At 41.7% G+C, this 12,882-nt stretch overlaps 1 protein-coding gene across 1 annotated transcript in view; it reads right to left on the bottom strand.

The window, feature by feature from the left end:
* The window catches only part of AGXT2 (alanine--glyoxylate aminotransferase 2), a 48,007-nt gene that overhangs the window by 33,008 nt on the left and 2,117 nt on the right, over nt 1-12,882 (bottom strand). The window contains exons 2-5 of the mRNA XM_037745600.1: nt 6,871-6,959; nt 5,622-5,806; nt 3,284-3,407; nt 1,548-1,642 (exon numbers count right to left, since the gene is read on the bottom strand). Coding sequence (XP_037601528.1) covers nt 1,548-1,642; nt 3,284-3,407; nt 5,622-5,806; nt 6,871-6,959 — 493 coding nt within the window. The remainder of the gene's footprint in view (nt 1-1,547; nt 1,643-3,283; nt 3,408-5,621; nt 5,807-6,870; nt 6,960-12,882) is intronic.

Genomic DNA, 12,882 nt, shown 5'->3' with positions numbered 1-12,882 from the left:
TTCAATATCTTTAGGGACTTACACACCTTATAAACCACCTTGCTCTCCATATAAGAAACAGGTTTTTGGCTGGGCACAGTGGCTGATGCCTGTAATCCTAGCACTTTGGGAGGCCAAGGCAGGCAGATCACCTGAGGTCAGGATTTCGAGACCAGCCTGACCAACATGGAGAAACCCTGCCTCTACTAAAAATACAAACCAGCAAACCCAGCTAATTGCTGGGTGTGGTGGTGCATGCCTGTAATCCCCAGCTACTTGGGAGGCTGAGGCAGGAGATTCACTTGAACCTGAGAGGTGGAGGTTGCGGTGAGCCGAGATTGCACCATTGCACTTCAGCCTGGGCAACAAGAGTAAAACTGTCTCAAAAAACAAAAAACAAAAAAACACAAAAAACAACCCCCCCCCAAAAAAACCCCAACAAAACAGGTTTTGTTTCTTTTGAAACAAATCCTAGTCACACAGTGTCAGCTTCAAATGAGTTTTAACAATTTCCCATATCAAAATCACCTTTAAACAAAGATTTAGGACTATTAATACTATTCAAAAGAATGGTTACATTAGGTCCGTGCAAAAGTAATTGCGGTTTCTGCCATTACTTTTAATGGATATACATATGTCCAGGACATATTCTGGAATGTTGTTTAGGTAATGCATCAGCCACAATTCTTCATTGCCATGTTTCTTTGATAGCAAATATTTTCTTATTCCTGTAATAACTGCATGTTCATTTGATATGGAATGTGCAGCATCGAATATGCTATCATAAGGATTAAATAAAACCTTCTTTTGAATTCACACAGAAATGATGACCAGACAGGTTAAAAATGTGACTATTTCTTCATTCCACTAACTTTTATCATAAGTCATCCCTATCTTTTACATCAACCTTAAGGGAGTCTGTTTAAATGTGCTGTATACGATTACCCAAGGAGGCAACTATAAGCAAAATGCTTAATTTTCTATTATTTTTTAGTGCTAATACAGCCATGAAGGGTTTATTAGTTAATCTATTAAGTTATTAGTTTAAGAGTCACCGAAAGAAGCAGAAATATACAGGGTTATATATGCATCCTCTGAACTTAAGGAGAATAAAAGGTGAAAAACGGGCTCAGCTAGCTCTATGAAATAAGTGGATAGCTCCTTACCATAAGCAGAAGTTAAAATGTGCCTGGTATCATTTGGTAGAGCCTTGATCTTCTAGGGTGGGGAATAGTCATTTACTGCTTGGTATATGGTGTGGTCCCTGCCACATCTTGAAAGTTAAAAAACTGTCATGTGGGTTTCTCTTTCAATCCACAGGAGGATCTGTGACATAATGAGGAGTTCAAGCTGTTTGTTACAGTTGGGACCCCCTATCTGGTAACAGGCTAACTTGGATGGAGTTGCACAGTCATAAGATTCAATTGACCGATCCTACCTTAAAACTTACAATTAGAAAAATATCCCTGAGAAAACCTCTCTCCCACTCCATGCTGCAATTTAAAGATACACATTTAGAAGGGGGTAAGTCAATGTTACTAATGTTGATTATTCCAAGTTGTGATTACCTGAAGGAAATGATGTCTATGTTGTTTGAGTGTGCCCTGGCCATCAGCATGGCCAGATCATTGGCTTCTGAGCCACTGTTCACCAAGAAAATGACCTGGAGAAGAAAGGAAGACACGTGGCCTCATAATTTATTTCCTTATTACCTAATTTATTCAAAACTGCTGAAGGGCATGTGAACAGCCTCTGAGTATGAAGGAGAGTTCCCTTCAGACCAGCTCGGATTACCTTCCAGTTCCATCATTAAACCACACTGTGTGAATTCTATAGCCCTTCCTGGCATAGCTGCTGAGTGCTAGACATACAAAAATGGCTAAGAGATTGTCTCAGCTGTGGAACATTCCAGGCTTTCATTGGCTTTATTTGATGCTCTGCAAAATTCCAAGAGGGGCGACTTGCTGAGGGGCACACATTGGTGAGTAGCTGATAGATCCAAATACTGTGTTTCTTGGCTCCTGACCCTAACCCACTCACCTGATTCTGAAGGGTTGGAAAAGACAGGACCCCTTACCCTGAAACTCCAGGGGTTGTTCCAGCTGGACTGTGCTTTGTGTGTAAATGTTGAAAAAAAAACCAAGTAAATAAGCTGGGTGTGGTGCCTCAAGCCTATAATCCTAGCATTTTGGGAGGCTAAGGTGGGCAAATCGCTTGAGATCAGGAGTTGGAGACCAGCCTGACCAATATGGTGAAACCCATCTCTATTAAAAATATGAAAATTAGCCAGGTGTGGTGGCAGGCACCTGTAATCCCAGGTACTCAGGAGGCTGAGGAAGGAGAATCGCTTGAACCGCGGAGGCAGAAGCTGCAGTGAGCCAAAATTGCACCATTGCACTCTAGCCTGGGCAACAAAGTAAAACTCTGTCTCAAAAAAAAAAAAGAAAAGAAAAGGAAAAAACAAGTAAACAATTAAAAAAACAAAAAATGCAGCTCAGCCTGGATGAAAGAATGGGGAGAATAAAAGCAAACTGTGCCCTCGAGACTCAGGGACTGGAAGTCATGTGTTTGTGACTCTGCTGACTTCTCTGCTTCTGCTCCTCCATGAACATCTGGGCTGAATTGAGGTTGCAGTTCTTCCAAGTTTCTTCACCTATTCTAGGTAATGTAGACACCATGGTAAAATAATAATAGCTAACACTGGGGTCTGAGCACTGTTCTAGATTCTTCGTATGTATTAACTCATTTAATGCCGCAATAGAAGTCTTGGCCAACATTTTAACATCTCAGTTTAGTTTAAAACATCAGTCATTTCAGATGCCGAGAAATAGTTCATGTAGAAAAACATATCTAAGTGTATTTTGGACTAAATGAACCAAATGGCATTTATTAAAAATGGTTCCACTTTTGTAAAAGAAATGCAAATAACTTTGCACAAAGGCTAAGGAGCAATGAGATAAAAACCTCTTGAGGACATAGGTGAGATCAGAAGGCCCACGGCTCCCGGGAAGTGATTTCTGCAAAGATATGGCGAGGAGAGCAACGACGCTCAGAGGTGACACAAGGGAACACTGGCTTGTTTCACCAGCAATTCATACATTCCCTTCTTTGGTCTGATTGCTTTCAGATGTAGCTATCAGATCACCACTGCAGATGTTCAATGCAAAGGCTAAATTCCTTGCTCATCCTCCTGCTTCCTAGGGCAGCTCCCCCAGAATCAAAAGACTCCTGTCCCTTTGAGCTGGGAGCATCATACCTTCTTTTCTACCCATAAAATTCAGCTCCTGCGGGAAGAGCATTGTACCTTAAGAGGCTCAGGAAGAAGCGCGGCAAGCTTCTCAGCATATTCGTGTATCGGAGCGTGGAAGAAGATGGCGCTTGTATGCCACAGGCGGCCGAGCTGCTTTTGCGCCGCTGCGTTCACCGTCCTGGATAAGCAGTAGAGCAGAGTTACCTGCACTGTGTGCCACGTCCCTCCTGCGCACGCACTGGCCATTGGACCCAAACATACTGTTTTTTCTCAGAGTTTCAAGAGGCAGATTTTATCCACACATGAGAATAAACTCCCTTAACCACTGAAGGTGTCCAGCAATGGGATGTGTTGCTTCAAAAGGTAATGAATTCCTTACCAAGAGCAGGGTTCAAAAGGAGACTCAGTGATTACAAGAGGTTTTAGAAAAGAAATGCCTTGTTTAGGAGGAAGTTTGGGCTTAGAATTTCTTCTAACTATGCTTTCTTATTAACCATCCTTTGAACAGTTTGGAAAAAGAGATGACTAGCTGTAAGCCTGAGTTCTTAATTTTTCTAAAGAAGAATAGATTCAACAAGCACATGTATGCAAGATCAATAGTTCTCCCCTCCCGCCCTTTCTCCCTTCCTTCTTTTCTTTCTTAAGGAATGGGCTCTTACTATGCTGCCTATGCTGGAGTGCAGTGGCTATTCACAGGCATAGTCATAGTGTACTGCAGCCTCCAATTCCTGGGCTCGAGATCTTCCTGTTTCAGCCTCTTGAGTAACTGGGATTACAGGTGCATTCTATCATGTCCAGCTAAGATTAACAGTTTTTCTGCAGGGAGATTCTAATATCTGAGTCTGAAAAGTGGTTAGTGTGGATAAACATTTTGTAGCTATGAAGTCACATTCTTTGAAGGATTGGGCCAACCTTACAGGATTAGAAGGTTCATACTGAGAGATAATAGGGACTAAGGATGATAGATTTGTGGAATCTGACTTGGCTTTGAAAACAAAAGCCAAGATGTCTGCACTTGCTGTAAAGGACATTAATGACTAAAGTTTGTTATATACAAATTTTATTTGTTGTGAATATCTTTCACATCAGAAAAAATCAATTTAGTGGGTAAATATTTTGAGAAATAGCAGATCATACAGATTTCTTTACTACAGGACATTTTAGTACCTATGACAGACTAATGTACACTGTTTCTCTTCAGAAGGGAGAAATAGTTTAAAGGGTTTCCCAAACCGATTTTCTCATAGGACCCTTTTCCATGGAAACTCTTACGATCAGTGATCCATGAAACTCATTTTAGAAAATTGTGAAGTATCAGTAAACTCTTGAAAAGAAGAGACACTTGACAAAAACATTGTTTACCAAAAACAGGAGGAGAAGGGAAGATGGCTTCCCATTACCAGGGGACACTGTCCATGTTATTGGGAAGATTCAACAAGAATGTTTGAACTCATTTTCGACTCCATTTTCTCTACTTCTTTCACGTATGTTTGTCCTATGTTTTAAATTGCATCTGAAATTTATTTTGGATACTTCCTGGGACTCTGCATGAGACTATGGCCTCCTGATGATGGAAGAGGGTAGGAGAAATCAAGGGGAGGAAAAGATGAGGGCCGGGCCCTGAGGCACACCCACGCCTTACCTCCTGACAGCTGCCTGAGGGAGGACTCTGTGCCTCTTGCTTTGACAGAAGGGCCCAGACCTAATCAGTTTATTTTAGACTTGCTGCTTTATTGCTTTCCCCTAACTTAGTGTGGGTTTCATTGGTCAGATTATCAAAAGAAAGAGAACAGACATGAAATAAGAGGCCTGCATGGAGACCAAGAATGCTCCAAGGGTATTTGTGTGGGCGAGTGGACAGGCAACACTGCAATCTCTAGATTAATTGATCCATGCACTTCCAGGTACGTTTTCAGCTAGGATTGCCTCTGTCTTTTATCATTCTTCTTTTCCTCTTTCATCTCTCAGAGGCCGTGAAGAAGATCCCCAGGCTAGAAGCTATTTCTCATCTCTCATCAACCCTCGCCTGACAAGGCTGTCCCGTGCTTCTCTGACAGCCGCCTGTCTTTCCCTTCCCTTCCTTTCCCTGAATGCGCCCCTCTCTTTGGAAGGCTGTTGCTAATGAGAAACACACACGGCAAGACTCCAGCCACATGGTACGTGCCACACTACATGTGCCATGAGAGTAACAAAATCTTGCATTGTCAAGAAAATGAAAAGTAGAGTGTCAAGGTTTTGTACTCAGGAAATAGCAGGGAGTATGTCAGCCACAATCTGTAATAGATATATTTTTTAAAACAAGATAAGCAAATCAAGAGTTCAGAGTCACAAACATAATTGTTTTCCATGCGTTCTTTTGCAAAAGAAATCCCCAGAGTTCAAGGATACTCACGGGTGGCAGTGGCCAACGCTGACAGTAACAATCCCCGAAAAGAAATCCAGGTATCTGTTTCCCTCAGCATCAAAGAGCCACTCCATGTGCCCCTGGTGGAGTAGCAGGGGTTTCTGGAAAAATGCCGTCACCACAGGAGAAAGATGTTCCTTGTGGATTTCCAGGACACGGCTGTAGCCAAGGGACTGCAGATAAACAAGATTTAAACCCACACGCTTCTTACAAGATCAACAGCAGTCAATCTACGAGTAACAGTGTCCCGTCTCTCTAGTGGACGGAGCAGAGGGCTGCTGGCCTGTAGAGGCTCAAAAGTGGATGGACATTCCCAATATAGTCCTCACAAGAACTTAAAGCCTTTTCTTTTAAGGGGGTGAATTATTATTTGTAGCCTTTCAATCTCTTTCTAGGTCAAATGTGGAAGAAAGGGCTGGAATTTCTACCTATCAATAAAAAGCCTTGGCTTTGAGTTGATTTTAACTATGAAAAAAATGGACTTTGGAAGTAAATGTCTGAAATAATAAGCAAGCAATTAGTCTGAACTAATAAGTCATTATTGTTGTGGTAGTTTTTTAAAACATAAAAATGCAATGAAGTGCTGGTCATGTTTGTATCTTTAATTACAGAATCTCTCTCCTATATTTGTCTTCTTTGTGTACCCTCACGAGTACCTATTGATTCTACAATTTCTAACCTGTAAGTATCATGTAGAATAAAGAAGTTGCTGTGTGTGCATGTGCTCACGCATACGTGAGAGAGAGACAGAAAGAGAGAGAAACAAGGAAAGAGAGAGAGAGAAAATGCCAGCTCAATCTTTGTTAGCCTGAGAACAAAAATATAACTTCATAATTTTTGCTGGAGGACTCAGGAAGGTCAGATGGCCACATAAGTCAATTAAAACAGGAGCAACATTTATTTTAAAGCCAATGTATGCCATCACATTTGTGGTGTGTGTGTGTGTGTAGCTCCTGCAATACATATATTAATTACTGTGTATAGACTGTTTCTTGTACCCTCTCTCTTTGCCTCTGTCTCTGTCTCTATCTTTCACACATGGACACCAATTCATATACTAGCATTAGGGGAGTAAGAGGGTTTCAGATGCTTCCAATGACTTAGAGGGCATAATATCTGGAAGGAGATAGTTTAGTGGCAGGCAGGGCTATTTTTGTGTCATTTTAAAGGAAATAATCAATGGAGACCTCCCCAGAGAAACCACCTCTTTGGGTTTTCCTAAAGTCCTGAATCTTACCTGGTATTTTTCAGGTGTGAAGTCACATGGAGGCATTCTGGGCCTGGTATGGAGACCAAGCTTGGTTACTGATGTCCAGGAAGCTCCTACTGAAAGTGAAGTGAGTTAGAATCCTCAACCAAGCACAACATAGGTCTGTTTGTGAAAGTCACCTATAGTTATCCAAATGAAAGTGCTGAGGCCATTTTATATTTTAGTTAAAAATTATGTAAATCGGCTTTTAGTTTGGATTAAAAAACTGAGTATCTCAATCATGAGTTTTCTGAAGAAAAAAAGAAAAAGTAGTTCTCAAATCTAGTCTGAAAAAAAATCTACTGCAGTACCTCACAAGCCTGGGAGCTCAGTTTAGGCAAACTGTCCACGTGACTCTCACCACGTTGACTCTCTTGTCGGTAGGCAAGCTTCTGCCGGTGCACTGTGTTGTTAAAGTCCGTCCTCTGCTAATAGAGGTGCTTTTTAGGCTCCAGGCTGCCTAGTACCTGAATTCTAGTGTGTAGCCAGTGCCTGGTACCTGGTTAGCTCTCAATACAAATAGAATTAATGACTGTTGACTATTCTTGTAGAGACTGAGGAGAGACAGGTGTTAGACAATGTACTGGAGTAATAAATGCATGCAAGTAGACCCAGAAGATGAAATCTCCCTGCTCCCTCTCCTCCCACTCCCCCAAAAGGCTGCCAAGACAAAACAGGGATAAATTGCGCCAGATTCATTAAATATCTGGAGCTAGAAGGGACCTTACATTTGTGTGTGTGTGTGTGTGTGTGTGTGTGTGTGTGTGTGTGTGAAAATGCATACTTTACAGATAAGAAAACCAGCGTAAAGTGGTAAATTAATCGGTTTAGGGTTATCAAGCTAGTTCCTGAAGAACAGGAAGAAAACTCCTCTGACTCCCAGCTCAGTAGTCTGTTTTGCTCGTTCCTCAGCCACTTCCACCCTTCCCTGCCAGCACAGACTTTGGCCTCTCTGCAGCAGTAGAATGGAATGATGGAATCAGAATGTCAGAGCTGGAGGAGGTGTCTAGAGACCTTGTAAGTATTCCTAGGAAAGATGCTCCTACTTTTGGAGAAGACTCAAGGTCAACATTAAGATAATTTTCAGGTGGAGAGAGCTGAGGAAATTACATCTCTTTCTCAGCATGAAGATTCAAATGCATGAAAGAAATGTTAGAGTTCTGTGTGGCTATGAAGTCACAGTCCTGAGAAACATAATGAACAATTGCATTTTTAAATGAAGATGGAAAGTAACAGCTCTGAATATTTCTTTTTTCAAAGAGATCCCATTCATTTTTCTGCTTTGAGTAAGCACTAATGTCATTAATTTGCTCTTACTTTAAAAGCAAGTGACTTTGGTTATCTATGCATAGAAAAGACCAAAAAATTTGATAGCTTCAGTTTTCTGAGAATTTCACCTTTTAAAAAGCTTTTCATTGTGTCTCTCTGCATTAGTTATTCTTCTGAGATGGGAAAAAAAAATTCCGAGTGTTTCTAAGAATTCAAAAATCCTTTCGTTTCTTCAGTCTCATTTTCCTACCTGCAAAATTGGAGGTGCCCATTGAAGAGGTTGTAAGCGCTTTTGACTCCAAGGTTACAGGAATTATGAAAGTAGGCTGGAGCGGAAAGGGAGTTGGAGAAAAAGACTCGATAAAGAAAAGATTGAATTTTAAACAGCCAAGGTAGTCTTATTCATTCATTTATTCACAAAAGTGTTATGCATATGATGGTGGAGTGAGGGCTTGGCTTCAAATGAAATACATGAAATTCTGCAAGGAAGAAAGGAGAAGAAGGGGAGAAGGAGAAGAAAGAGGAAGGAAGACATAGAGACATAGTAATTAGCAAGTAAGGAAAGAATAATAGGAATCAATAAGTGAAATAAATCTGGATAATACCTCAAAATCTATTGACTGTCATCACTCCTCTTAATAAATAACTAAAACTCAAAAATAATAGTAATGATATTGATATGGACAGAAAGAAGTAAATATGCCTTGGTTTTTATTATTTGCCAGAAAAAAATTAAAATCTAACTATTTAGATAATTGTATGCATTCTTTATTCCAAACAGCCTGTGTTTTGAGGATGACATAAGAGTTGAGGGTTCATCAAGCTTTTTTGGGGCTCCTGGAAATTGTGTATGTGTATAGATATAGGTACATGCATACCTGTGTGTGTGTGTGTGTGTAAGACACAGATGGTGGTGGATTAATAAAACTCGAATATAGTTTTATTAATCCTAATCTCATTTATTTCTGAATAGGTATTTGTATTGTTTTTGTCTTATTGTTTTAACTAATTGGATAGTGCCTTTTTAGGCTAAACAGATGACAGCTAATGATTTTCATCCAATTACCCAATTTTCGCTTCAATTCACCTGAACAACTCAAGGCGTTGAAGGATGGAATTCAATTTGGAGACCATCTCTTGTATAATATATGCCAAGTGGGTAACTAGCAAGCTTTAATTTCCCAGCTGCCTGCTTCTCACAGAGTGCTATAGCATGCAGGTCACTGTAACTTTGTTTTCATTCCCAAACTCATAATATGCAAAGACAAAAACTGTTGGGCAAAGCAAGTGAGAAAAATCAATATTTGGCATTTGGAAACTCTCGGGAAAGTTCTCTTTGCAATGATAAAGAGTTTTCTAGTATTCACAACCAGTTTTCAGTATTCACAACCAGTTTTCAGCCCAGAGGGAGTATTTATTAAGGGCTTCCTCACCCTTTTTCTAAAATATTTGAAAATTTGCAATGGACACAGTGTGATTTATTAAAATGCTAATTATTATTATTATTGAGACAGGGTCTGGCTCTGTTGCCCAATGCTCATATGTGTTAAAATGATGACATGCTATCTGAGCTGCAATATTTTTAAAAATTAAAGGAAAGAATTTAAAAAAAAAAGTATGGCTTCAATTTACAGATACCCAGGGATGATTTCTTTCTAGTTTTCTTTTTTGAGACAGGGTCTCCCTCTGTCACCCAGGCTGGAGTACAGTGGTGTGATCATGGCTCACTGGAGCCTCAACCTCCCAGGCTCAAACAATTCTCCCATCTCAGCCTCCTGAGTAGCTGGAACCATAGGCACATGCCACCATGCCCAGCTATTTTTCTTTTTTTACTTTTAATAGACATGGTGTCTTACATGGAGTGCAGTGCCGTAATCCCTGCTCATTGCAACCTCTACCTCTCAGGCTCAAGTGATCCTCCTATCTCAGTCTCCCTGGTAGCTGGGACCACAGGTGCGTGCCACCACGCCTAGCTAATGTTTTGTATTTTTAGTAGTGACTGGGTTTCGCCAGGTTGTCCAGGCTAGCCTTGAACTCCTGAGCTCCAGCGATCTGTCTGACTTGGCCTCCGAAAGTGTTGTGATTACATACGTGAACCATTGCACCTGGCCTAAAATGCTAATTATATCTCATTTCTATATAGCATCTTATGTAACTTGAAAAAAGCCTTGTCACTTTTGGAATCTCGTTTGATACTTAGGATAGCCAATGAATTAGGAAAGGAAGATTTCATCCTCTACCCACCTTAGAGTGGAGGCAGTGACTGATGGAATTTGAAGCCTTGGCAGTTTTGAAGCCCCTCACCAATGTTGAGGGTTTAAGGTACCACCTCCCAGGGAGGCCTGCTGAAGCTGTGCTGGGGTTTGGACGCCTGAGGGGCAGTGTTTGGTCGGTGGAGAAACTTTTTCTCCTCCTTTTCCCTGTGCTGCCAGCTTGGGGACTCCGGAGTGATCCTTTTCCCTTCACACATGGGGGTGCAGTCTGCAGGGTGTTGCAGAGGACCCTTGCCATTGCTGCTGGGTATCATCCAGCTCTAGACATGATCTCTCACAGCCCTCTCTGTGGATGTCCCCTCTGTCTCATGTGTGCTCTGGGAGAAAGTATGATGGTGATGAATTCCAGGTGCCTTCTTACCCCCAGCGAAGCTGTTAAGAGGTGGTTCCTGGCCGGGCATGGTGGCTCATGCCTGTAAACACAGCACTTTGGGAGGCTGAGGTAGGAGGCTCACAAGGTCAAGATCACAATGTTCAAGACCAGCCTGGCCAGTATGGTGAAAACCCTTTTCTACTAAAAATACAAAAAAATTAACCAGATGTGGTGGCGCACGCCTGTAATCCCAGCTACTCAGGAGGCTGAGGCAGGAGAATTGCTTGAACCCAGAAGCGGATATTGCAGTCAGCCGAGATCGCACCACTGCACTCCAGCCTGGGTGACAGAGGGAGGCTCTGTCTCAAAAAAAAAAAAGGCGGCCGTTCCTCGCGGAAGTTACTCTACTCCTGTCTGCTCTTCCTTGGCTTCTTTGCGTGCAGGGTCTATCCTCAGCCTTCTGTCAAATATTTCAGCCGTACTCCCTCCTTGCCTCCATTCCCTCATACCCTTCCAGTATATGCCCTTTTGCTGATGGCGAACAGGGGTAGTTGTGGCTGTCCACAAGCAAGAGCTCTGCCCGATTCCTGATTCTGAGGCAGGTGGGTCTTCCTTCTCTGCACGTTTGGAGTAGACATTCTCTGTGATCACTCTTCCTAGTCCTTGGCATGTGTTAAATCAGTTTTGACTGTGGCAAGGCTGCCTGGAGGGGTGCAGATGGGAGGCCTCTCTTTAGGGTGAATTTAACATTTTTTCTTAAAATAGGCTTGGCAGGAATGGGGAAACATCTCAGCTGGAGACGGATGCATTTTTGTGCCCCCCTTCCTTTGTGGGAGAACAGGCATACATTAGGAAATTGGTACATGGGAGCACATACCCCAGCTACCTGCAAATGTTGTACATTTCAGTCATTAGCTAACTGTGGGAAAGAATGCACCACTGAGATATTTCTCCACACTTTTGTACTGAAAACAAATTGCTTCCAATACTTTGCATACACAGTTAGCCTAAAGTGACTGTGCAGATCAAAGCGTAAACAAGGCTGAACATTTTATGCATATGAATACTGTACGGTAACTATGTAGGTGCTATACAAGATTTGTGACTTATTTATTTCTGTGTATCTAATAACATTAAAACACGATGATCTCCCTAACAGCTCCTCCCCTCACCCCATTATATTTTTCTATTTCCTTTCCTGATTTGGTTTTATTCATGGTTTCTCACTGGATACATATGTACACACACAAACACACACAGCACACACACACACACACACAATATTTTTTCTATTATATTTTTCTGTTCCCTTTCTTGATTTGGTTTTTATTCATGGTTTCTCTACTGGATACATACGTACATGCACACACACACACACACACTTTCTTTCTATTATATTATATTTTTCTGTTCCCTTTCCTAATTTGGTCTTTTTCATGGTTTCTCTACTGGATACACACACACACACACACACACACACACACACACACACACACACACACATTTTTTTTCTGTTATATTTTTCTATTCCTTTTCCTGATTTGGTTTTATTCGTGGTTTCTTTACTGGATACATATGTACACACACAAGCACACACATATATTTTTAAATATTTGCTTATTTGTCTACTTCCATCTTCTATGTCTTTTCTCCTGGAACGGGCAGGACACGGGCTTTTTCTTGCCTATTGTGGCTAAGTCTGTAGCACTGGTGCATAATAGACGCTCAAATATTTTGCCTGAATGTATTTGCACATGGCAGGTGCTCAGGAAATGTATGTTCATTGAGTGTGTGTTTGGATGAACAAGCAGAGGCAGGCGTAGACTTAGGTAGATTAGATAAGAAAGTAGACATAAAGGTCCCAAAGGGGCTGGACGCTGTGGCTCACGCCTGTAATCCCAGCACTTTGGGAGGCCAAGACCGGTGGATCATGAGGTCAAGAGATCGAGACCATCCTGGTCAACATGGTGAAACCCCGTCTCTACTAAAAATATAAAAATTAGCTGGGCATGGTGGTGCACGCCTGTAGTCTCAGTTACTCGGGAGGCTGAGGCAGGAGAATTGCTTGAACCCAGGAGACGGAGGTTGCGGTGAGCCGAGATCGCGCCATTGCACTCCAGCCTGGGTAACAAGAGCAAAACTCCG

Source organism: Cebus imitator, unplaced genomic scaffold (genome assembly GCF_001604975.1).
Source record: "Cebus imitator isolate Cc_AM_T3 unplaced genomic scaffold, Cebus_imitator-1.0 Scaffold205, whole genome shotgun sequence".
Taxonomy (NCBI): domain Eukaryota; kingdom Metazoa; phylum Chordata; class Mammalia; order Primates; family Cebidae; genus Cebus; species Cebus imitator.
The sequence above is the reverse complement of the archived record's forward strand: the minus strand, read 5'-3'. Positions and strand labels throughout refer to the sequence as shown.